Source organism: Molothrus aeneus, chromosome 1 (assembly GCF_037042795.1).
Source record: "Molothrus aeneus isolate 106 chromosome 1, BPBGC_Maene_1.0, whole genome shotgun sequence".
NCBI lineage: Eukaryota > Metazoa > Chordata > Aves > Passeriformes > Icteridae > Molothrus > Molothrus aeneus.
In genome coordinates this window covers 119438516-119465630 of record NC_089646.1, presented here as the reverse complement: position 1 = coordinate 119465630, position 27115 = coordinate 119438516, and the positions used below count along the sequence as shown (strand labels likewise).

The 27115-nt window shown below is 39.4% G+C and overlaps 1 protein-coding gene across 2 annotated transcripts in view; it reads right to left on the bottom strand.

Moving 5' to 3' along the window:
• The window catches only part of SULF1 (sulfatase 1), a 123445-nt gene that overhangs the window by 54270 nt on the left and 42060 nt on the right, over positions 1 to 27115 (bottom strand). Inside the window, exons 5-8 of one of the 2 annotated variants that reach the window (XM_066563819.1) lie at positions 11043 to 11218; positions 9775 to 9936; positions 9223 to 9457; positions 3565 to 3804 (exon numbers count right to left, since the gene is read on the bottom strand). In XM_066563819.1, coding sequence (XP_066419916.1) covers positions 3565 to 3804; positions 9223 to 9394 — 412 coding nt within the window. In that variant the 5' untranslated portion in view covers positions 9395 to 9457; positions 9775 to 9936; positions 11043 to 11218. Of the gene's footprint in view, positions 1 to 3564; positions 3805 to 9222; positions 9458 to 9774; positions 9937 to 11042; positions 11219 to 24586; positions 24693 to 27115 lie in introns of those variants that run through there. The other variant, XM_066563827.1, reaches the window with a different exon arrangement.

Sequence of the window (27115 nt, the reverse complement as noted above, 5' to 3'; positions counted from 1 at the left end):
GAAACTGTAAACATTGAAACACCCTTAATAGTTTTGGAAAATTATAATTAGAAGCAAAAGTGGTTTTGGTTTGGCAGTGTTATTTCTGAATATTGTCTGCCCTGCTACTGCCCAGTATTGTTTCTGAATGCTGCCTGCCTTGCTAGTGTCCAGCACAGTGTCTGCCTATGATTTAGCACTGACATACAATCTTCAAAAAGGGACATTTCCATGAAATGCAACGTTGCCCTTAGGTCACATAAGAGCAGAAGAATAAAACAGAAAAAGGAAAGAAAAAACCATTCTGTCCTCTGCCAGGTTTCCCCAGTGGGCTCTAATTATAACCGCAGTTTATTAGAGCACGTTTCAGAGCTCACTTTAAAGAGCCTGCTGTGCTTGTGTGGAGTCCTCGTGGCTTCAGCAGAGCTACCCTCATAACAGCCTGCCCACATGTGATCAATTGCAATAGAGGGGGCTCAGTAAGGGCTGCTGCAGGTTTAGACAATGGATGTTTTATAGATATGGAAAACTGTTTGGAGCAAACAGAAGTGAGGACATTATAGAAATGCTCTCCCACCCCTATATTGCCATTGCTATGTATCAATTTGATCCTATGCAAAAAAATACAAAATTATCATTATTACAGAGTACCAGGTTGGAGGTATTGTACATTGTCTCATCGAGCCTGGAGCTCTCTGGCCAAGTGCTTTATCAGGACTGTCACCAAACTATGACTGGCCTCAGTCATTCACTTCTCTTTGTGTGTCTCAGTTTCCCATTGAAGAGGTTATTGATTTACTGTCAAAACACGTAGAAATGCACAGGGTAAGTATCTATAACATCTGCAACCTCTCTCCACAGTTTCCTCATTTTCACTCCCAATTATTCTTTATAATATTATAATTTTACTAAACTTTCTAGCTGTGAAGTGTAGATTATTACTTGGCTAGCAGACTTTTGGTGACTTTTTAATAAGGCAACACTATCCTTGAGAAATGTATTATAAGATGTGCTGTTAATTAAGCTACCACCTCAAAAAATAATTGTGGCTTAATTAGAAGGTAGGCTCATCTTACAAGGAGTAAAAAGCTAAATCTTTGCAGCCATAGTATTGTAGGATTGAACAATGTACCTCCATCAGAATTGAAGATTCATGCAGATATTTCCATTTGTTTCCCTTTTCTACTCTTTTCTGCCCTTTGTTAAAACTCACCTATCCTGACAGTTTTAGGACTGATGTTCTGTTTGAATTGAGCCTGCCTTTGAAAAAGTACTTTTTTCCTGTTCCTCTCCTTTTGACCCCTTTTTCCTTTCTATGTAATAGGGTCAAGTCTGCATTTAGTAAGCATCTCCACATGTCTTCCTAACACAAGGCAGTGCAGGAGATATATTCAAAGCTGTGTTTACCCTCAGAGGGGCAGAAAGGGCTGGTGACAGAGCTGTCCTGTTTATGTGTGAAGCATTTAGGTGTGCAAAGCGTAGATGACAAACCAATAGGGTTTTTTAAGAACACTAAAGCCAGGTCCCACATGAAGCAGCTATACATCAAGCAGAAAGGATTTCTGAGATGTGAGTCATGAGATAAAGCTTATATTTTAGGTCAAATTCAGCACCTTTTCTAACAGTGATGGTCAATTCACTCTTCCTTCCTTTTCTCCTCCAAAGCGTGATGCTGACCCCTACCCAGGCTTAGCATGCTGTACTCAGATGGCAACTTCACTGAGACCAGCTTAATAGAGACTGAAGTACTATTCAGCTCATATGTCAGAGCCAACACCAAGCCCAAAAAAGTTAAAGATGTGTCTGGTTTTGTTTTCAATACAGGAAGCAGAAGTTCTCCAGAGCTAGAGATGCAGAGAAACAGAAGAAAAAAGAGTGAACTGTCTGTGTGGTGAACAAAAGATAGCACAGAGGCAGATAAACTTGAGGCATTGGATGTAGCAGCATTAAGAGATTTAGGACTAGCAGACAGCATGGAGACATTTGCCAGCTCTGTATTTTGAAAGCAATCCCTTCTTGTGCCTAAGCTGCCGATAGAAACAAGTTTCTTTGCTGCCAGTTACATTGTAAGGAAGGCAGTTGGCAGGAGATCTGTGCCTCCTTGCTCTCTAAAGGGGAGTCTTTGTAGCTGAACGACACGTCTGGACAAACTGCACTCTGACGACCTCGCGCACAACTCCGGTACCTTGAGGAGGGGAAGCCAGGCTGGAGCCTAATGTGTCTACAGCTTCAATCTTTGGGGCTAGGTGATGCAGAAATGAATTGAGTTTTACATCAAGCTGAAGCACAGACGAGAGGAACAAGAAGAGCTCTTTGTAGACAGGAAAGGGATCTCCTGACTACGGAAAACCACCAGGAATTTACAAGAAAACTATCAAATCTTATTGGTGCACAGTAGAACAATCCTTTAAAGGGAGGTTTCTACTCCTTTTCAGAAAATGCAAATGACATATCGCCCCACAGCAAAGTTTAAATTATATTATTCACCTTGTTTTGCTCCCATGACAGTCCCTCCACTCCTGTGAGGTCTTTGGCACCAGTTCCCAGCCTGGCCCTGACATCTTCTTCCATAACTGCTAGCAGCTGTCCACAAGCAGGATGTAATACTGACCATAAACACGCCTGAAACTGCCAGTTCAGACCCACAATGCCACTAAAATGCATCTCTTTCACTGTAGGTGTAACTGCCCAACAGCTTATTTCCCACCTGGGACATCCAAATGTGAAAATATGCTGCTTCACTACCAGTGGGTTTCTTTACCTGGCTGTTTCTGCAGATGTGGAACCACAGGCAGTACTACCCTCCCTCTCCATAATCTTCAAACTCTGCCCTGCACAGCCAGTTTGGGAGAACAGTTGCTCCTCTTGTGGTTTAACCCCAGTCAGCAACTAAGTACCACTCAGTTGCTCTCTCACTCCCCACCCCCTGCCACAGTGAGATGGGGAGGAGGATAGGAAAGAAGGTAAAATCCATGGCTTGAGAAAAGAACAGTTTAACAATTTAAATTAAATGTAATAGTAATAATAATAATAATAATAATAATAATAATAATAATAATAATAATAATAATAATAATAATAATGGGAAACAACAAACAAAGAGAGAGAAATAAACCCCACAAAATAAATCCCAAACCCCCAAGTAATACACAATAGAACTGTTCATTCCTCATTTACCAATATCCAACCAGTTTCTAAGTAGCATCCTCTAGCCAGTTTTTCCCCAGTTTGTGTACTGAGGCTGATGCCCTGTGGGATGGAATATCCCACTGGCTGGTTTAGATCAGCTGTTCCAGCTGTGTCCCCTCCCAAATTCTTGTGCCCATCCAGCTTTCTTGCTGTCAGGGCATGAGACACTAAAAAGTTTTGACTTACTATATGCACTACTTAGCAACAACGAAAAACTTTGTTGTGTTATCAAGATTATTCTCACGCTAAATCCAAAACACAACACTACAGCATCTACTAGGCAGGAAGTGAACTCCACCACAGCCAAGAACAGCCAATCATTTCAGGCAGTGACTTAAAAGTGATTGCTGAATATGCCATCCTCACTTTAAAGGAAGAATTTGCTTTGTCTCTTACCTGTTCTGTACCCAGTGTTATTGAGGTACACAGCGAAGGTGCGAGGCTCGTGAGTAGCCTGCCATGAGGGAGAAGAGCAGTTTTCATTGTTGGTGTAGATGTTGTGGTTGTGCACATACTTCCCAGTCAGCATGGAGGAACGAGATGGGCAGCACATGGGGGTAGTTACAAAGGCATTGATGAAAGAGGCCCCTCCATTCTCCATAATCCTCCTGGTTTTATTCATCACTTGCAAGGACCCTGCAATAAGAGGTATTGATCACCACTGCGCTGTTAAAAGACAGTTTGAATATATTGGCTGTTATTATGCTGTTAAAAGTAAAGTGTCAGTGATTAGCTTGCCTCTGAACACCAGTGTGCTTCACTCTGTAGCTTTGGTAATTTTAGGAGAAAAGATCACATTTTTACTACACCAACAAAAATACTTCTAAGGATTCCAGAAAGATGGAAATATTTTTTTTCCTCAGACTTCAACACAAAGTTAAAATATGGACTAATTTAGAAATAGTGTCAAAGCTGTATCAAATTTATAGGTCAATAGTTCTTCAAATGCAGCTGTAGAAAAGCAGTATGCTACATAGACTGAATTATTAGTCAATATGCCAGTAAAATACGTAAAATACTGAGATTACCAATGAAAATGTTAATACTCTTTCCATTTTATCAGATGCCAGAAGAAAGAGAGAAATAGAGAGAGGAAGGGAGTAAAGAAAGGTGTGAGAGACAGAAGAAGGAAGGAGAGAATTCAGTAGCAATTTTTCTAAAGGAAAGTTTCTGTGGACACAAGGTCAGCATTTCTTGTTCTGACACTAAAGCATTGTACTCAAAATCAGTTTTTGGGGCTAAAAATGTATGCAAAAAATTGTCAAAATGCAGTCCTTTTCTCAAGAAATTGCATTCATGCTCTTTAAAGAACAAAGACTTTTTCATCCTTCAAAGCATCTTCATGAACCGCAAGGTGAGACAGGCAGGGCTTACAGATTTCTGATTGCATAAAGGCTGAGCAGCCCTGGATAGAGTCTGTCAGTATTTGCTGACAGCTGTCAAAGTTTGTTCTTTATGTTATCCAACAGAGCAGAGATTGAAGGTTGGGGGTGAACTGTGGGTATGTCAGTATGTGTCTAGGAAACAAGTCAGTGAATTGCAGTACTTGTACAATGTTGGTGGTAAAAAAAGTTTTATGGAATTTTATTTTCCTTTTTATTTTCCTTTGTTTTTTTGCATGGTTGACTGTTCTTTACATTTAAATCTGTTGATTCCTCTGATACAACAAGAATTTTTCTTGATGGTTTTATGTTGCTTAAAAATCAATTAAAAATGTTCTAAAGCAAGTGCAAACCTGCCTGTAAAACCATAAAACTTCCAAGGAGACTCAACTTTAGACGTTAGCAGTAAAATCTTAATAATTATCTTTTAGTTAAAGTTAAGAATGACCTGTTTTGGTTTTAGGCCAATGAGTCAGTGCTGAATATGAAGACTTTTGTGTTAAAAAAATTGTTTAAAAAATGGAAGGGGCTGTAGGGTCTTCAGCATTTCATTTAAAATGCCAGAGTCTCTGTCCTTAATGATACATTTAATATTGTGTAGGAAAGTCACCATTGGACTCTTTGTCTTTCATAGCCCTTATTTTCTAAATGCAGAATATCTGCATTTGTGCTTTCCTGAACCCCATGTGCTTAGGAATATAGAAAAGAAGAAGAGTAACTGAGAGGTCCCTGAACACAAAAGGTTTCCATTTACATGAGTAGGAGCATTTCACTGAATTGGTAAGGAAAAGACAAATGAGAGATCATCCTCATTCTACATGCTTTTATCTTGGACCTCAGGCTGACTTTTTAGTTTTTGTTTAGTTTTGTTCTGTTTTGTTTTCACCAGAGCTCTTCCATTTTTGAAAAGTCACAGTTTTTTCCTGAGAGCTGAGCGGTAAAGTGCTTGGAGGTGCTCCGATAAAAGTGGGCTGTTCAGGTACCCTAATGCCCAGTAACTGCAGCAGAGCTGATCTGCACTTTCCTGCCTCCATGTATTATAAATGAGTAGCTGTTAGAGTGCTTCCTCATTCCTCCAGCTGGTCAGCCCTCTGCTCTTGCAAACCTGCTGTTTATGACTAAGTTTTCCCTCCAGGTATGCACTTACTGACACTGATAATAGATTAAGCCCCTCTGGAAATTCTGGAACAGGCACTTCAAAGCAGGTGAGACTTCCTCATTTGGAAAACAAAACACAAGCAGGAGATAAAACTTGCTGATATAAGTTATAATCCTTTGCTCTCTGTGGCTCTCCTCACAGCTTGTGTTTTTTACCATCTGGCCCACAGTCTTCAGGGCACACTGTCTGTCAGCAGGACACTCACGCTCTACATGACTGGTTGGGGAGCACCTGAGGGCAACCAGATAACTGGGAATGGCCACTTTGGACACAAAAGTTAGTGAGTTTTGTCAGACAAGAAGTTCAGTGTCACTTCTCATGCCTCAAGAAATATGTTTGGCAACCAAGGTATCAGGTCTTTAAAGTTGTACTGGATTTTCATCACAGGTGGGCATCTCTACAAAGGGACGTTTAGGAGCCACCCTGTCTTTATAGGGGGTGTATGCAAGGCCCCAGGAAAGTAATGGACTTTTTCAGATCTCAGCACACATCCCCATTTTTTCAGCTCATGTTTTTTTAGTGCTCTAGTTCTAGGGAAGATGGAAAGCACACCAGGCAAATTATGCCTGATGTGATGTATTTAGATGATGCTGTGATCTCTTTAGCCAGTGCTCTATTCAGTAGCTGGTTTATATAGATTTCACTGGGTGGTGCATTAGGCTGTAAAAAAGGGTGAAAACCACTCTAACTACCAAGATACCGATTAGTTTTTACTCCTTTCTGACATTATCCAAGATATTTTTTACAGTGAGGACTATAAGAGTGATTGGGGTGCCACATTTGGAGGTACTGATGTGTGCAAATAATAGAGAATTGGGAGGACAGGGGAAGAGATCAACAAGCAAGAAAAATGTTGGACTGAAGAGGATATGGGCCTGACCCCAGTGGGAGCTGGGCCACTGCCCTGAAAAGCTACAGCATGTTGTCTGCAGGAGGGAAGAAGTTCTGGGTTCTGGGAGCTTTGCCTTGAGCAAGATGCCCCTTCATTGGGCAGTGAGTCCTCTGCCCTCAGGATCTTGGTAGGGTAAAGACAGTGCACAGTGGCACAATTTAAGAAGTAAAATACCTTTTGAGCCCAAGTATTTGCTGAGTTTCTTCAAGAGCTGTGGGCCAGGCTGCTTCACACAGCTAAAGGTGCAGTCCACCAGCTGATCTAGAATATCCTTTCTCCTTGCATAGATAGGAAGTGGCTGGAGTTGTGGGGCAATTTGTTGGTTTTATCTTATAAAAGTGAATGAGACAGCAACTCTGCTGAATTTCTTTGCTCTCAAAATGCAAAACTCAGGGGGATGGTGCAGATCAATAGGAAGATGTGCATACCTCTATGGCTCGAGCACTATCTAAATGCAAACTCCCTGCCTCTTGCAAATTTTACTTTGGATGACTCCTCTATATATCAGTTGCACTCAGTCAGATGAATATTTTGGTTCAATGATTATTCAAGCTCTGGAGACAAATCCTTCCTTATTGAAGTCTATAATGCACCTTATATGCTTTTATGTTAAAGCATTCATTTAGAATAGCTTTTAGAATTGCTCATGCTGGGAATACAATTGCAAATAATCCATATTCAGTGACGTTCAGTCTTGTGATTTTTGGATGCCAATGCCTAAGTTTTATTCTGCTTGTGGCAGAAAGTGTTACTTCCCACTGACCTTTGAGAAATTTAAGACTTTTCTCAGGAATCAATGAAGAGCAAGAGGAAAATTCACACATGGAAAACAGTTTGGCTTTATTTTTCAAATAAGCAGAATGATTTATTAGCAGAAGTGTGAATAATGCAGTACAGTAAATCTTGGGGCTGAATGCTGTTTCCTGTGAAATGATCTATGAAAAGGGGAAACCTGTGTGTTCATTCAAGGCAGTGGGAATGCACACACGGCCAGGCTATTGCTCAGCTGCCTGCTAATAGGAGCCAGAGTGCCCTGTGAGCATTCAGAGCAGCTTTCAAAGAGAAGAGCTCCACAGGATGAACAAAGTGACTCGCCACATCCTTCCTCCTTTTTCACCACTCGCAAACCTTCTCGCAAGACTGAGGACAGCAAGTTGGTAACACTGTGTTCAGAGATCTGTCTGCTGACCTACCTTCCCCAGTGCCCTGAGTGCCCTGGGGAGAGTAGGATCTTTCAGACCACAAAAAGGAAGACTTGACTTGACCCTTTTAACAAAATTTTTCTACCAAGATGAAATGCACTCCCATTGTAAGAGCTGTATTTTAGACCAAAAATAGAGCTGGGAACAGCTATTCATTATGCAGCATGGCTAAACAGAGCAGAGGGTTGAAAGAGTGAAAAATAAAAAAAGATAAGAATCGCTCAGATATAGAGACCTGTGTTTGGAGCTCTGCTGCATAAAAGCAGCAACTCTTAGCCATGAAATACAGTTTATTAATTATTTTCTCAGAACCCTGAAGGACTATGAAATTATTATTGTATCATGGCAAATACAAAAATGCTAGCAACCAAAAAATTTCTTTTAGATACAGACCATATTTTGCCTACAATCTTCTGTCTGAAAGTATGTGATTTTAGAATAAATGAAGTTTTCTGGAATGAAGCATGTTTTATTTTTCAATGTCATATGGCATTTTGTCTAGAAATTCACTATACTTCTATTAAAAATATGTCTCTCATAAAGGAAAAAAAAAAGCAAAGAATGCAAGATTTCATTTCAACTTAATCTGCCATTTTTTCACCTTTTTGATCTCACTCCCCAAAATATTTGCTTGGGGGTAACCTAAAATGATCCTCTTTCTCTCCTTGATTTTTCATTTTGGGCAGTGAACCAAAAAATCAGTTATATGCATAACTACCATTAATATCTTTCTAACTTACTTAATGGAAAACATTCAAAGGCCTCCTGGAACATCATCTAAGTGTTTTAACTTTTTCCACCCTAACTAAAATATGTGAAAATCACTGACTGGTATGTGCTCAGATATTTAGTATACTTGTGAAAGCAAAACTACCATGTTTTTATACAAACAGCATAGTTCTTAAAGCAGATGGATTTTAAACACTTCAGTAATTCATACAAATATTAAGATTACTAAATCCTGAAGCTAGACCAGTTGGTCTTTGTGGATAAGTATGTCAGATGACATACATCCCTGTGACAAATATGTGGAGATACACACACCTATACAGTGCTGAGGGAAATGCTGGCCTCATAAGGCTCCAATTTCCGAATGCTACAAAAAGTCATAGAGTGAAAAAAGGCTTTTGATGCAAGTTTTTTACACGTATGTCCTTGTATGCATTATTAAATAATTTTGTTATGCTGATTAAAGCTTCCCATGGTGGATTTTGATATAGATATATTTCCTAAAGTCTATAATTAAATGTGATGAATGCCATCAAATAATACTGTTAACTCATTTTCCAAACTTGTCCCACATTCTGATACTATTCCAGGACCATCCACATCCCTGAATTTAAATTTCTTTCTGCTTGGCTGAACTACTACTGAAAGACACATGACAAAATGTAGTAGCAAACAACAATTATTTCTCACCTAGCTCCACATCTTGATCATCTGTGAGTACAAGGATGATATTTGGTCTGATATTCTTTCGCTCCTGCTGCACACGTCCTCTGAACCTCGGGGACTTGATGGTGGAACAGTGACTTGTTAGCATTTCAGTACTGAGCACTGCCAACATGAGTGCAAACCAAGAAGGCTTCATAGTAGTTCCAGTATTTCAATGAAAAGACTGATCCAGAAGTTCCTGAACTCTAGTTTTCAAGACCTGTAGGGAGGAAGAGAGATTCTGTTCAAGCAATAAATAAACTTCCAGTCATACATTGAAAGGATGGCACTTAGGGAAGTCAAGCCTGACACATACCATTTAACATGATTATAAGCCATATTGTTGAATGAGAGCTTTATTCTGTCATTTTCTAAGAATAAACTCGGTCATTCTGCAACTATGCTCTCTCAAATAATTTTTGCTTGAAGTCATGCCTGCATTTTGTATAGACATGACTTCTGGTAAATTCCCCACAGTGCTCCTTCTCCTACACCCCACGCTTCTTTTTATGCAGCTTGGTTCCTTACATTCAGTACCTGGGTGCAGTAAAAAATTGCTGGGATGCAGACGTGTTCAGAACATCTGTAGGAGGAGCCCTGGGAGAAGGAGAAAGCAGAAGGCTTGTCAGTCAGAGACCTCAGTACTGTGGCTGTGCTTCAAAGTCTCCAGAACTGTTTCTTACAGCTTCTTTCTCTGTCCTGAAAGAAAAGAGTAGAAAAAAATTGCATTCACCATGACTCCCCTACTTTATTTTATATCATACCTATGCAGGGGGTGGATGGCACCTTGGTTGCTAGGGATAAAGGACATGAATCTCACATCATCAGACACAGGTGCTTTTCCAATATTTATAGTCAAATTTATAGTGAGATTCTGAGAACAAGCAGTAATTCCAGCATGTCACACCTGGCAAGCACTGATGCTGTTTTAGGTTAACCCACCTGCATGAGAGACTAAACCCTTAAAAAGCAGAGGGGAGAGCATGGCTGTCATTTGCAATCTGCATGGGATCACTGTGTGAAAAGTCATCTTCCCACTGACAAGAAGGCTTATATTAAATGACGGTCCATATGATCTTACCCAGCATTGTGAAAGAGCACAACCATCCCTCAATCAATCAACGCCAGAGCTGAGCGCCTCATCCATAATGCACAGTAGCTCTGCCACAGCCTCGTCCTTGATACTCCGCTTCCAGACTTGTCTCAGTGCCTTATCAGAGCCCCCTCTCCGTGCCTGTCAGTCAAACAGCCTTGCTTTTGTAAGACCTGCTGCAAGCACAGAGGCTTGGCTTTGCTGCAGCACATTTAAACCAGTGACTGAAAATGACTGATTGGTCTGGAGAGGAAGGGGTAGCCACTTACGCTTTGACATTTTTGGCATTACTGACTGAAGCTCTGCAAAACTTGTCTGTAACACAAGGGAAGGGAGGGAATATCTGGGGGCAAAAAGGAAGGGGGTGGGAAAGAAACCACGGAGTCATGCCTGTTCCCTCCAGGGTATTGACCTGCCACATACATTTCTTCTGGTTTTATTCTGGGACTGTGGATAAAAGCACGGTGATATTGGTCAATTACAAAAAAAACCTCACAAAACCGCCCCAGCCCAAGAACAATCAAGAAGTTTGCCCAAGGGGAAGACCGCATGGGAACTGGGGTACGCCTTACATAATTAGACTGGAGCATAAATCACGAGATCTGTGCACCCACACCTGAGACTTCAGACATGCAACATGAGCCACAAACAGATTAATAAACAGAAATAATGAGAGCGACACAGAAGACAAAAGGGGCCTCCAATCACTCACCTAAAAATGCGTTAATAAGGAGATGCTCTAAATTTCAGGGGAAGAAGCCACAGCAGAAGGAGGGGATGGGACTTGGTGCTGGACTGCTAGAAAAAGGATCGTGTTCTTGTTTCCACATACACCTTTTATTTTAAGCTTCGCAAGCTAAACAGTTTCATGCTCCTCACTCTGGCAGGCTGTAATTACACCAGAAGAGTGTGAACGTCTTTAAAAGGAAAACCCAAGTGTCTGTGGCAGAGAAATCTTGTCTTTCATTGTTTCTGCACCAACCAACACTCCAGCCTTCCGCTAACATTACAGCACTGCAAAGTCAATACAGGGGATCGCCATCGAACAGCAAATGCTAATTCAGTGATTACACAACATTCAGATAAGTAACTGGAAGTCTGTACTTAGCCTGGATGGACTTTTAAAAATAGTTACATTTCCATGTATATGCTCTTAAGTCACATAAAATCTGACAAGAGCCCCAAAGACCGGGGTTACCAGGGAAGTCAGCTTTCTTCTGACACACACCAGATACATGCTCTTGGTGCAAAAGCAGAAATACAATGTCTCTAGATGTCTGATCTTTAAATAGCGAAACTTTGACTCACATCACAAAGCACGAATGGCTGTATGAAGTGAGACTCAATGTTTAGTTTCTTACCTCAGTTGTACAGCAAACTTTTTCAGACAATGTTGACCCAGAAAGTGCAGTCATCTTGACTGCACTGAGCAAACATTGGCACCAGTGTGTTTGAATAATCCCCCACCATATGAAACTGCAAGCTTCTGACAATTACACCTCAGTGCTAATAAAATTTATGCTAATCCAAATGGACATTAACAAGTATTCTTCACTTCAACCTGTCTGGTCTGTATTAGTATTTAAAAAAATTCTTTCCCTCTAGCATGTTTGAGGCACCTTAGGCAGGTCTTTGCTAGAAATAAGAGTATGAAAGTTTCTCTTCCTGCTCTAACATTTTTATTCTTGATGGATAAAGAAAAATATCAGCACATATTTATACATATAAAATTAATTATCCAAGTTTCATTGAATGGTTCTCATACAAGAGCACAGTAATGCCATGTTTTGTTGCTCATCTTTGAGTTTTGCATATGGTAAATCTTTATTAAAAGGTGATGTTTGACAACTACTCCTTTTACAGCCTGTTTTCCAGTCCCAGAAGGAAATTAAGTAAAGAAAACTGTCAAAATACAGGGTTAAAAGGGAAGACAAGGCTGCAGTGTTTGTGTTGGATACTAGCTGGTAGCATATAAGTGCCTCTACAGATACTGCAATTTGTCTTAAGAAACAGACAAAAATAGGAGAAATTCTAAAAAAGAACTTTTCAAAGTTACATGGGGAAGCAAACTGTATTTTTTTTTGTGTTAAGAAATCAAGATGGTACTGCAAAATGCTTTTTTTTTCTAGCCAAATAAACAAGTGCTGATCTAACTTCTATATGGGAATTTTACAGTATATTTTTCTAATAGAGAATACCTATGATAACCAAATTGCAGTTAGTAAATAAATGAAACCAGAAGAATCCAAGTAATTTTTTTTCTCCACAGGAGCAGAAATACATAGTTTGCAATCACCTTTCAAGGAATAAAAGAACTTGCATCTTTAGTTGTTTTGATGCAGCTAGTATTATAACATGCAGTTCAGGGACTTATTGGTGTGGAGAATTAATTACCCATGAAACTTGAATTACACTGGCAGAGCACTGCAAAGAAAGGCTTCAGTGCCACTTTGTGTGGTGTGGCATAAAAAAGTATGAGGACTTTATTTCAAGGTCTTGTAAGAGAGTATCTTTCAGTGATTTAGAAGAAAAGCAAAGGGCAGAACAGTATCTTTTGAAAGTCTGTAGACTTGTTACTAATTTTGATCCAGAATGGTTCAAGATTTTTCATGGCATTGACTGAAAGTGCTTAGTTTGGAACACAGCAAAAGGCAGCCAGTATTCAAAAAAGAGCATTTGTCACTTGGTTCTTATGTCCACATTTTCACTCAGTTCACTTAAAATGACATTTTGTGTTTGGCCAATAAAATCTGTCCAGAGTCATGCACTTTGTTTATGAAACGGGGCACTGAGTATGCACATGAATATGCCATCATAAGTTTTAAAGATATATGAACTTATTCATATTCAATAATCTACAAACGTGTCTTCCACGTATCATTGCATGGGGAATTTGGCTTATACGAACACATTTCCTGTCTGTAAATCTGACATCAAATGTGGGGACAGTGAGTAATGATACTGGACATACGTCCCTCTCCAGTACCATGTGCTATGCAATGCCCCACATCAATAATTCATGACCAAGGGGTAACAAAGGGAAAACAACTTTGTTTTCTCTGCATTAGTGTTTTCTTTTGAGCATGAACATTGAGGCATTGTATTGTCCAAAGTCATAGGTCTTGGGTTGGCTGAATGTTCTCTGCCCCGAGATGCGTGGGATGGTTCTGCGGCAGCCCGTGCTCTGAAGAATGAGTCTGGACTCTTCACTTTTTGTTCTTCAGGTTGTTTACTATTTCTTATCTACAAGATTTTCTTTCTGCCCAGCCGAGATCTGCTCAGCACGGCAGCCACAAGCACTCCGACCGCCCCCGAGGCGGTGTCATCCTTTTATACTACAAACTACATATATCATATTTACTTTTAATTCCCAATACCTATCACCCATGTTAGACAGTGCATTTCTACCCTAAACCAATCCCAAAGTGCCAACATCACAGCAGAAAATGGAGAACAAGAAGAAGAAAGAAGAAGGACTAGACACACCCTGATTCCTCCATCTTGTCCCCATAACCCCCACACCAAAAATCCTAAAATCTTCATTTTCATCCTGTGAATACTTTATTATTACACCATTCAAACCTGTGCGGGTTTCACATCCCTATACCAAGCTGGCAATTCATTGGAAGGATCAAAATCAAGCCACCAGGTGTCCCGGGCAGCATGCCAGGGTCTCCGAGCCCCCCGACGGGGCTCTCGGCAACTCTGGACATCTGGAGGGATGTGCTGAGTTCCCACAATAGGTTAAGGCCCACTGTCCTAGTGGCCTTTCCTTTGAAACAAAAATGGATCAGATAATAAAGGAAAGAGTGGTAATAGTACCAAGAATACTAGTAATGATGTGGACTGTAACACTGGAGCTTAAGAATCACAGAATCATCAGGGTTGGAAGGGAACTCCGGAGATCATATAGTCCAAACCATGGCAGCAGAGCCCTCAGGTGTATCAGTCACTGCCCTCAGGTTTGTACTACCAGAAAACATGAGAATGAGAATTCTGGCTTCTGTTCCCCACATATTAGTAGTAAATATGTGCAGTGAATTGAGAATGTAAGGTATCACAGAGTTCTTAAATAAATAAACTCCTAGTGCAGCATCTATTTGTGTTGTGTTCCTCTTCACTATCTAGTATCCTACAGATTTGATCTCTGTAGATAGATTTCCATGCTTCCATAAATTGACATAGTGGTATGTAATTAAGATAATAGTCCACAAACAAATGTTTTGCAACTTAGGACATTTTTAAAATTCTCTGACAAATGCAAGGAAATTGCACAAAAATACATCAAATGCATGGAGAAGTAGTGGAAGACCTTATCATTGCAATTGTTCACTTATGTTGTTTTCTTTCATTTTCTTTATGCAAACAATAATCTTGGTTTTTTGTTTTTGTTTTTTTTTTTTTCTTATAGGTTTCTCTGATAAATAAATGGATAAAACCTCTCAAAGAAACAAATCCTTGGATATCAATCACCACAAGAAAATGAGCTTTCTTTCTTCACCTCAGGCAGAAGAGCATCTTCCTATGTATCTTACCTCTGACCTGCTGACTTGACAGTTTTGGCTTTAATGAGCTTTTTTTACAGGAACATGATCCCAGTGTTCTCTGTTTCCTTAAAATCTAACTTTCAATAAGAAAAGAGAAAGGAAAAGAACAACTAGAAAAACTCTCTTAATTCAGGGTTGGGATTCTGCTATTGTCAGTGTTTTGTAATTTCCAATATGACCTTGGAGATTGGTCACTTTGCTGGGCACCTGCTCAGCAAAATTTCAAAAACCTGCCAGTCTGCCTATACTGCCAGAAACCACTGTCAGTGGCACCGTGTAAACTGGAGGTGGCTTCCTCCATCCATCCATGACCCTACAAATGTCAGATTCAGGGTTTACTCCTACCACTGTAATATGCTTTAAATTAAGATGGGTCCACCTGACATTGCTGCTGTATTTGAGAACATTTTGCATACACGGAAACTCCAGGGTGAAAGAATGTAAAAGGGGTTTCCCGAGACACACACATACAACTTCTGTGAATCTTTGAAGTTTGTGTCACAGGGTGGATGGACCTCTCCAAATCTCACGTGGTCTATGCTGTGAATCATCACAAGTGTGTGGTTTGAGACTCAACAAAATTAGCAACTTCATAAGATTAGTAATTGCATGAAGATTGTGCAGACAGATTGAAACTACATAATAAAAGGTCAGGAAGGCAAGATGTTCAGCTGCACCCAGCAACCTAGTAGTTCAGAGGTCTTAAATCTCTCCCTTAAATCATATTGCCTTGATGACTAGAGGGTTGTAACACCCTACAACAACAATAGCAACTCTCACTTTCACTAATACAGTGAAGCACTTCAGTGGAAAAAGCTGTTGACAGATGACTGTTTTAAGTTTAGCAATGTTAAAGCTCTTCTCACATGTTACTCTTCTATCTCGTATTTAAAGGCAAACACTGCAATCTCGGGCTACCAGGCACGACCGTGTAAATCTGCAGGTCAGTTTCCTGTGGGAATATTGAGCCTGCAGCCATGGGAAACACAATTACAGTACAGCAGAAGTCAGGAAAAAGCAAGATTTACCATTTCTTCTTAAAGGTTAATCCCCTAATCTAGGTTGTAAAGTACAGGATTTACAGTGAACACAAAGAATGTAGTTCCTATCTGGGTCTAATCTAATCACTATCTATTGGATTTCCAACACACTTAACTAATCAATCAGATATCTTCTCCCCTTTCAAATGTAATCTGTGTATTCTAATGATGGATCCTCAGTGCCTCAGGCTAGATTAATTTAAAGTAACTATAATTTAAAGTAATTGCAGGTAGGGAGAATCATAACCTTATATTACGTTTTTACATTGTAATTTTGCAAACAGTTACCGACAGGAAAGGAAAAAGCTTGCAGTGACTTGAAAGTGTAATGCAGGCTTGCTAACCCACTTTTATAACTTTGTACAGGTTAAGGGATATTCTTAGTAGGCAGAAGTTTCCAACACTTCATCTGTTAGGGTGAAACAACAAACTCCAATAACATTTTAAAAATAAACAAGTGTAGGAGAAATGATCTACCTTTGAGAAAAGAAAAATGTGTATTTTGTTTTAATGCTGCTAATATAGCTGAACAAAACATTAAAGAAAATGAAAATTAATGTTTTTATATTAACTTCAAATATGTGAAAGTTTCAAAACAAAATTCCCACATATTTTTCAGTAAGAAGAATGTCCACTGTTAAGTTACAAACTTCTAATAATATACAGTTACCTAAATTTATTTCTCACCATCTGATTTACTTTGTTTTAGAATTTCATATTTCAACACAGCCAAGGAGTGCACTTGTCATACAAAAGAGCCTGGTATAATTGAGCCAGATGATGTGCCCCGCAAGTAAAATCAGCCATTCATGAAAGCTGGTCACCAGAGGCCATTTCAAACAATGCATATTTCAAAGTAATCTAAAGTAATCCCTTTTTTCTACTGATTTGGTTTCCAGGCAGTCTTAAGCACATGTGTGCAGCAAACAGGAGGCTTATTAAAACCTCATGTTATATTGGAGGCTATAATGTCATTGCCTTGTGATTGAATTCCATGTCTGTTAGTCTTCAAAGAGAGGGAAAAAATAAATTAAATTTATATGCTTATTGCACATGAGTGTCATGATACGTGCAGTTTATTAGCACTTGCTAAATAATTAAGACTGAGAGAGATAATTAGATGTGTGCTAGCCTCCAAGCAGGCTTCTGATATCAGATTTTTTTTTATCTTTAAAGGAAGTGGCTTTTCAGCTAGAAGGTAATATAATTACTAAAAGACTCCAATTATTTTTCAAATACAAAAACTAAATTCTGTATATGAGGGAATCTCAGATAATTTTAAAATTCTATTTTAAACCCACATATTTTTGCTAAAAATAGCATAATGGCCCACTTGCTCACTTCAGCAGTGTGGGGCATTATGAAAATATACTACACAATAACACACTGACAATTCAGTAAGTAGTCTTGTAATGGGAGATCATACCACAGAGGTGAACAACAGCAACACAGTTTGCACATTTCTTTAAATTCCTGTTTAAGTTCACTGGCTTTAGAAACCATGCAAGACCGTAGCTTTCCACATCTCCTCTGGAGAGAAAACTCTTCATTTATAAAGTTTATTTTCTAGACCTCCTCCAAATGTCTGTTGTCACAGGGAGGGGTTAGGGTAGGTGGTGCCTTCATGGGGGTGGATGGCCTTGAGTGGAAGCTGAGCCTGACCCGAGGCTGCTCTGGCCACTCTCCTTGCTGACTGCCCAGGGAAAGCAACAGCAGCTCATGGGCACCAGAGGAGTTTATGTAAGGACTGAAGGGGGAGGAATTCCCTGTATGGATCTACACAGGTGCATGTATGTAAACAGGGAACATCACCTGTATTTCTAGGAGAGGAACCTAAATATACTTTTAGTTGTACTGTCAGAGGATGGACTCAGAAACACTGCAGGGCTTTAGCTAAGTCCCATCCCCGGGATAGCCAGGGGAATCAGGCAGTTCTAAGTGCTTTCGGAAAACTTTCTGTATTATATTACAGTGCAGAAAGTAAATTTATTTTAGCACCAGCACTTCGTGTGCTTACATACAGCAAACGTCTTCTTGTGCATCTAGGTCCCCTACAGATTGTTGACTTTTTCTTGCACTTTCAGGTCTGCACTCCTAGCCTAATAAATTTTTTTAATATAGTCCCATAATATTCTAATGAGTTTTACTTTCAATGAGTTCAAACTGAATTTAATAGGGCTACTAAGATATGCACCCATGCCTCAGGTCCTGAGTTCTGTTTTTAAAGCAAGATCTCTCCTACTATGCTACTTCTTGTCAAGCAGTTTTTCCAGTCTTGGCACAGTATAAATTCTGCCTTCACTGATATATATGTAAAAGCTCCTTGACAGGACAAGAAATGTGTTTTCAAATAAACTCCTCCCTGACAAACCTGTACTATAGAGAAACCAGCCTACTATTAATAGTAAACAGATAGACCAAACAAAACAACCTGTTACAAAAACAAGTAAACAAAAAACAACCCCAAAAAACAAACCATGCTTCATATCCTGCTCCATAAAGACTAGTCAGCAAGAAGATGCATTGACTTGAGGCCCTACTCAGAACAACACCACCCCGCCATCAACCTTACCTTTTATCTCCTTTGTAATCAGGAAGCCCTTGGAGTTCCCCAAGCTCCATTTTCTGGTGGTACACAAGGTAGAACCCCAGCTACCAGTCCTCTCACCTCACCTCACTATGCCACAGTCCCCACTCAAGAACACACCTGAGTGTGCTCAGGGAGATTTGCAGAGTGTCTGCGACTGACCCACCATGGGAAAACTCAGAAAGTCATCTACACATCATCCTGTCCTATCAGGTGGAAATGGTTTAGTACAGGAATGGCAGCAAATATGAGCAAGGATGAATGGATTTTATTGCCAAACCAGGTGCTTAAGACTTACTTAACCTCTGATATATGTCCTGCTGTGCAAATGAGGTAAGTCTCTTGTGTTCAACAGGACTGCTCAGCTCCTTAAAACAACTTCCTGCAGGCTCTTCATTCCTGGTGCAACAATATTTTAAGATCTATGGTATCTTTATTTCAGAAAACATCTCAGCATCAATGGGACATGAAGAAAGGCCAAAATGTACAAAGCATCAGAATACTGGCTTTCATCTGAAAACTTGTGTCAAAAAAGCCTGAAATTAGAGTCACATTTGCCTGTTCAAGGACAGAATATACTATATACAGCTTTTTTGTCTGAAGAATGCCAATTATTCCAACCTGAATTCTGAAAATCTATTCTCAAAGGGCTGTTTGAAAATACTCTTCAGTCTGAGATCTAAAAAACTCAAGAATGACTTGCTGAAATTATTCTGTGAACAACTTTATCTCAGAAAACATTTTGAAGGGATAGCACATATAAATGCACCTTCATTTTCCTAGTGAAAATGCCTGGGGAAACATTTTCTTGATCTTTCAAGTACACATACAGGTATTTCAATTTCACAGTACTGGCTTCTGTAGATGAGAGAACAGTTTTAAAGCACGGAAGATGAAGCTGAATATATTGAGGCAAACATTTTTTTGTTTCCAATGCATTTCTTATTAAGCAAAATTTCTATTTAGCATTGAAGAGACATGATTTTATACCATCTTTATTTTTTACAAATATAAATAACTGTATATCTTTATATATCATATTATATATTTATATTAATTGTAAGCCTGCTCATGAGCCAAGATTCTACTCAGGTGCTCAGCACATACTGAATTATTTTTTCTAGGAGTGGTGGAGCAGGCAGTCAATCTTATGTTGCAACACTGGACTGTGCATTATGCACAGAGAAGGGAAGATGGGAATGCAAATTGGTACTCATTAGGCAGAAGCTTCTGAATAATGCAGCATGGATCAGGAATGTCAAGGACTGGGATGTATAGGAAGTTGGTCCCAGAAAATTGAGAGGAGTTAGAAAGGCAAAGAACAGGACCACAGAATTTTTCTTCATTTTGTGTAGGAAGGAATTTAAGAGGCATCTCATTTTACAGTGATTATCAAACATCAATGTTTGCTTAACTGGATGGTTGGGGGTTTTTTCCCTAAATGTAGATAAACTGTTCTTATATGAAAGGTGTCTCATAGACTGTGTCAATGACCCAATTCAGGAATGTTCAGACCAATAGAGAATCCACTCCTCTGTCCTTAGCAGGCTCAGCTGTGAGGTCAGACCAGGCTGCTCAGGGCTTTACCAAGTCATGTTTGAAAACCCCAAGGGTGGACACTGCCCAGATGCTCTCGAGCCCTATTCCACTGCTTAACTCTTCTGAGGGTGAAATTTGTTCTTCTTTAGACCCAGTCTGAATGTCTTATATTTCAAGTTATGTCCATTGCCTTCTTGCCTTGTCCTCCTGCCATGGATGACTGCCAAGAATCTGTCTTATCAGTAACCTCTTTCTAGTTGGACCCCCCCAAAAGCTTCTCTTTCTCCAGGCTGAACAACACTTCTCCTCTAACTTCTTCACATGGCACAAGGACTGCAGCCCCCAAGCACCTTGATGGCCATCTGCCAAACACACTCCAGTTTATTGATGTCTTTCCTGTATTGGCAACCTGGAGCTGCAATACTATTTAAGACAACCCTTAGAATTTAGTATACAGTAGCATCAAGGAGCAACATCTGTGTCTGTCATTGCCCACAAGTCTGAGACCCTTTCTACTGGCTTTCGGTTCTGCCTATTTCATCACTGTACACAGTTTATAAGAAATTCCTGATATTTGTCCCCCTATTTAGAGTTCTTAAATGCTAAAGGCTAAATTTTGTTTCTCAGTCGAAGGAACTAGCCAAAATTTCAGGTTTTATCCTTGTCCTTTGAAATGGGGAAAAGGCCTCAAATTATTTCAGTGGTCATTTCTTCACCAGAAATAAAACCCAATTTTAAAATATTTTCTGGTGGTTTTTTTCTCTTCTTAATAAAAAAGTTAGAGCAGTTGGGACTTGGAAAGAAAGTACAACTTTATGTACGAGAAAAGAGAGATTTGAAATACCCAGGCCCCATGTAAACCCAAAGAGCACAGTTGGAATGAAACAAATGATCTCACTGGTTTCTGATGAGCTGGGTGGTGTAAATGTTTCACACTAACCACACTGCATGCTCATAATACAGGAGCTAATTCATCTGCCATGAATACATTCCTGTCTATGTTGTCCTTTAAAATAAACAAGCAAAAATGAGTAATTTATTGAGTTAAACGAATAGTTTTCCAGAGGGACCCCTTATGTCCCATATGACTGATTTTAAAGTCTAAATGAAGGCAGCTTAAATGCTACATTCCCTGTCTCACTATGTGAAACAGATACTGCTTTAAAATATGGAATTTCAATTTTTAACACTGTCAACAAGTTCCAATTGTTCCTTAAAATATCATTTGGACTGCTTATTCATTTCTTGGAAGACTGCAAAACTCTAAACACAGGGCTGCAGATGGTGAATCATGACAATTTTCCACAGTTTCTATTGCATTGCATTTGCAAAATATGTTTATTTCTAGATTTAATTTAAGAAATTTTGATGAAAAATTTGTAACTACAATAAAGCAGTTTTATAGGAAAAGTCTCCTAAAAAAGAAGTCAAATCATAACCAGCTCTGCATGCATTAAATTTTACAAATCATTTTTATATTTCAATATCTTAAAATTTATCAAAAAGTATATTGTTCTTGAGATGTCATTATCATCTGTTAACCACACACTGATTAGTGTCTTTCCCAGAGTTTTTCTACCCCAGAAATGAAGTTATTAATTCTTCCCAAAAGTACAGGTTACTCACAGAGACAAGCTCTGATCACAAGGTCTTACTAGTACATAGTCTGAGACTGAGGGTCAGAGTCACAGGTTCCTTAGATTAATACAGACTCCAAATAAATTCCCTCTAAAATTAAAGGTGCTTTCCATGGCTTATAGTGAAGAGCAAACAACGCCTTTTGAACAGAAGTTTCAGAAAAAGTCCACAAGGAGGCTATGGCATAATCCCCAGTGTTTTCTGCACAAACAAGAATTCAGAACTGGACATTAACACAGAAAAATTTCAGGACTGAAAATACTCTGTAATATGTGTCTAGTGTCCTGATGCATATCTGGATATGACAATTTGTGCATGAAAAAAGTATCAAAACTGCTTGGGAAAACCACTTACTGTGGTGGTGATGGCATGCAGAGAGGCACCACAAAACAATTCTGCATTGAAGAAAAGATGATGCCCTGATAATACAGCATCTTCATATGTTTGTTCTTTTATTCAAGTTTATAATGTGTTTTTATGAAATTCGTGGCTCTCCTTAGCACCTCTTTTAAAATCAAGGTGGTTTTGGACACCCTAAATCCCCTCCCAACTTTGAGGATGTGGGTGACAGCACCCACAGAGCACAGTGCATAACCCACACTCTGTCCCCTGCTTGTGTTACTCCACCTTTGTGTTTTTCCATTTTATTGAAAGTTCCTAGAAACTTATCTTTTCCCCAGCCTGGTATAATATGGTCAGATTATAGACATGTTTAAATTTGGTCAAAAATATACCAAACATTTCAGGGTATGAAGAAGGAGAAAGAATCTGAAATGAAAAATGCATTGTGCTAAAGTATCATATGACACCAACTTATGTTTCCATTATCTCCTACATTTAAAAAGCTCTGTTGACCTCTGTCAGAGGCATTTATGTTAAGATTTCAATGATTTGTTAAACTCTTGCACATTTCCTCGCTTGATTTTCCTTACCAAAATAGGCCTTTATTACAATATTGAGTTACATATTCCTCTTTTCACTGGGTAGAGCTGGGGAAGAGATATGACAAAATGTCTGAGCATTGGCATCTGTTTCCTACACCTGCTAATGTAATTTTTATGTATGTGCAAATGAAATCCTCATGTCTTTCCAGCAGCACCTATGGGCACGTTTTCAGGACACCGTGTGGGCCCTGTGGGCCATGGCCAGGAGCAGCCAGGCAGGATCTTGGCAGCCTGTCCCATCCTAGCCCACAGCCAGCAGCAGGGCGTGAGGATGGCACAGAGGCACCCCTGGCTCCCTGGGGATGAGGACAGGCACAGGCCATGCTGGGGAATGCCTGGGACGAGCCTACAGGACTCCATTCCAGGGCTGAACTGGAGTCCTGAACTGTTGGCAGAGGTGGGGAACCCCAGAAGGCTGAAACGGGGTCCTGGCCATAGGCAGGGAGGTGAAGTTGCCAGAGGGTGGGCAGGGCAGGCAGAGCCAGCGGTGCCTCATGGCTGTGACACACACAGGCAGCAACAGGATCAGTTGTAAGTAGCTGAACAAGGATCTATCTGGCTGAATGAGAATCAAAAACGTTGTCTATAACTTCAGGAAATTTTCCCTAAAAGTTGTAGTGGGCAACTACATTTCACCAGGAAATTTTGACAGGTAAAACCATAGAATTAGCTAGTGTGTGTGCAGTGGTGTAAACAACAGCAACCAGGACCTGTGATACAGTAGAATTTCACAAATCACCTTTACCAGCATGATAAAGAGGAGCCTTATTATAAATTACCCTATCTTCTATGCTTTAACATTCAGTTCAGCAACTATGCAATATGTATATCCATTGTTAACAGTCAAATGATAGAGGTTTTAGCTTACAGGTGAGGACACAGTGGGAAGGCAATTTTAGGAGGCAAATAGCTGTAACCAAATACCAAAAAAGCTATTGCTAATACATTTTCTTTTTAGTGTGAAATTGCTTAAAACCAAGGCAGCTGATTGACTAGTGTGAATCAGATGGATCTCCTAGACTGTGTGATGGATGTCACAAGTTAGCATCTAATACCTGCCTAAGGCTTGAAAAACTACTCCTCATGCCATCTGTTATGGAAATATCCTGTTGAATAGGACTTTTGGACAAATTTTTAATCTGTCATTCTCTGTAAATGATACATGGAATATAACACTTCCAGTATTTTTTCATGTTTTCTTACATATCAGAAAAGTTATGCAAGAAACTTCATAAGTGTTCCTTGATTTACCATGGAAAGATTAGTTAATTGATTATCACTGGTATCAACACAATAGCACTGAAACTAAAATGAAGAAGGATCAGCTTGACTAGTCTGACTTCAGACTAAGCTTTTTGCTTACTCCCCAGTGTGACACTCAGATGGAAAACCTTTACTTTTCAATCTGAAAATGAATTTCAATAAAATTTCATGCTATTGAAAGGAAAAAACAAAAAGCACTGGAATTCTTTTGTTTCCATTGCACTGTGAAATGAAAAAAATTGGAATCCTTGAAAGCTAAACTGTCATCCTCTGGCCATCTTTACCCTTAATGAAAGATATAATGCAGATCATACATCCCTGTAATATTAAATTATTTAATTAGGAGTCATAAGTACAAGGCCTGCCTTAAAACCTAATGATATTACGACTGAGGATGTTATACCAGACAGACTTTTCAAAACCAACACCAATCATTAATTTATTTGGGATGATAACATGTCAAGCTAGACTGGACCATGAACTTGGATCCTTGATGATCATTCAGGTAAGACTCCTTGATGATGTATTCCTGAACTCCCATTCATCAACCTTGCATTTGAGCTAATACTGTCTTACACTTAATACATCTTGTTACTTGTAAAATGATCACACACTGTTCAGAAATTATTAAGATAAATGATAAGCTGACAATGCCATATTTGAATCAATGTTCAAAGTAAAAGCATCATTTCACTTACTGCTCTATACTGTAGTGATGTGAGACAGACTGTGTGTCCTGGCTTCTTCTGGGATAGAGTTAGTTAGTTAGTTAGTTAGTTAGTTAGTTAGTTAGTTAGTTAGTTAGTTTCTTCCTCATAGCTGGTATAGTGTTACGTCTTGGGATTAGTCCAGAGCAAGGTTGAGAGCACATTGCATGTTTTCAGTTGTTGCTAAGTAATTTTGATACGAAGTCAAGGGCTTTTCAGCTTCTCATGCTGAAGACAGTGAGAAGGCTGGAGGGGCACAAGAAGTTGGGATGGGACAGCTGATCCAAGGGATAATCCATAACATATGGCATCATGCTCAGTATATAAACTGGGGAAAAGCTGGCTGGAAGCTGCTGCTTGGTAACGGGCTGGATACTGGTCACTGAGTGGTGAGCAATTGCATTGTCCATCACTTTTTTTGTGTATTCTAATTCTATTAGTATGAGTGTTAGTAGCATTATTATCCTTCTTTACAGAGTCATTAACTGTCTTTACCTCAAACCACAGGTTTTCTCCATTTTACTGTTCTTATTCTCTCCCCCATTCTGATGGGTGGGAGTGAGTGAGCAGCTCCATGGGGCTTAGCAGCTGGCAGGGCTCAAATCATGACCTTCAGTAATGTAAGATGTGCATTACCTTAGGAGCTAAGTAAGGGAACTTGAAAAGATTTACTGATATTTATCTATCTACTAATACAAAATTTTCAGAGAAGTTTATTTTGCAATCTTCAGCTGTTATGGCTCTCTGCCACATATAAATATGCAGCCATCAGACCTTCTACATTTAAATCCTCAACATTCTCTTTGAAGACAGAGTGATTCTAAATTGCATGATCTATAGGGCATTCAGACTTCAGTAATGACAATAACAGTGAGGACTAAAATCTGCTTGCTGCTGTGTTGTGGGCTATCTTGGCAACTTCATCATGTTAAATGAGCACGTCACCTGTTGCAGCAAATGCAGCACATCTTGAACAACTGTAAATTAGCACAGTTATGCCAGATGAATTTGCTGATCCCACAACCAGGTTATTGGTATTACTGAGCTACTTTGTTCACAGGTTCCCTAGACTATGTGCTGCCACAGAGAAAAGTCCTCACAACAGGCTTGTGCCTTAAGGAGAAACACTTGCTGGCATTTGAAAAGTAGTCACCATCTGTTGGGTTTTTTTGGTTCATTACTGACACAGGCACAGGTAAGATGTCCTCTTCCATTCCACCATTGTATTTGAGTCTATCTAAATCACATCCAAATATCAACTCACATCTGAACCTAATTTTTCTCAAGCACCTTTCCCCTGCCCTGGAGCAGGAAAGGAGTTTAAAATGACTGTCAGCGTAGAGGCAGGGTTCCTTACCAGAGAGAAAGCAGTATCTCACATAGGAAGAACCAGGAATGTCTATTCTAGTGAAAATGTTTGTCAAGTATCATTTTTCCAAGTCTTATCTGTACATGTAACACACCAAAAATTCAGTAAAAGGAAACTTTTGTGATCAAGTAATCAAAGTTTTCTCTACTTCCACAACCAGCTATCACTGATGTTGTCATCTGTGCTGACATTGTAGTGTCTCCCTCACAATCTGGCAATTATTCTGTCTTGAACTAACCAGTGGTTATGATTTTTATTACTTTTCTTATTCTTTTTATTAACCAGCCTTCTAGGAAATTACATTGACAGCTGAAGATGAGATACACGCTTTAGTTAACATGCAGCCTTCTTTATTTACAAAGGTTTCCTCACTTCTGCAATTTTCCTTGGATGCTAGGTGGTTATGTATTCAGTGAACAACTCCTGCCTTTTCCTCCAAGAAAATCACATAATGTATGCACATCAAAGCCGCTGTCGATAAGGAATTAGCAAGGGATCACCCTGCGGAGGGTCTCTCAGTCCATGAATACTACTAATAAGGTAATAAGTATGAGAGTTTCCTCAATATGTAATTGCTTACTCTTCATCTCAGCAGGTTTTTCTTTACCTAATCATCAGCAAAATAACCCATGTAAACCACAGAATAGTCTAGTTGTTTGATCAGTCCCTTTCTTTGTGTTAGCCCTTTGATATTTAACCTCCCATTTCAGCCAGCCTCACAAGGATGTTTTCCAGTGAAACAGTATGTCTCATTTGATGCTATATTAATCATTTGGAGAGAAGGTGCATGTTGCTAGGCTGGCAGTAAGTGTATGCATGTGAAAGCAGGGCCAGTCGTGAGCCACAATGAGTTTCTTCTGCCACAGACCAAGAGCCCTTCATCTTTATTGACCTAGGGAGCAGGTCAGATATGATGGCTGCTATAACAAAGACATTTCTTCAATGCAAAAATGCCTTTGCAGTCACACCACTTAATCAGTCTGAAAATCTCAATTTTATTTGTCTTTAAAATACTTCAAGATAACAGCACAATATGACTGACATGCTAGAGGAAAGGCTAATACTCAATCTTTTCCAAGCCATGACAGACATGCAAATTAAATCTAAATGGAGATTGTAAGCCTTTTGGCAAACTCTTAAGTAACTTTTCA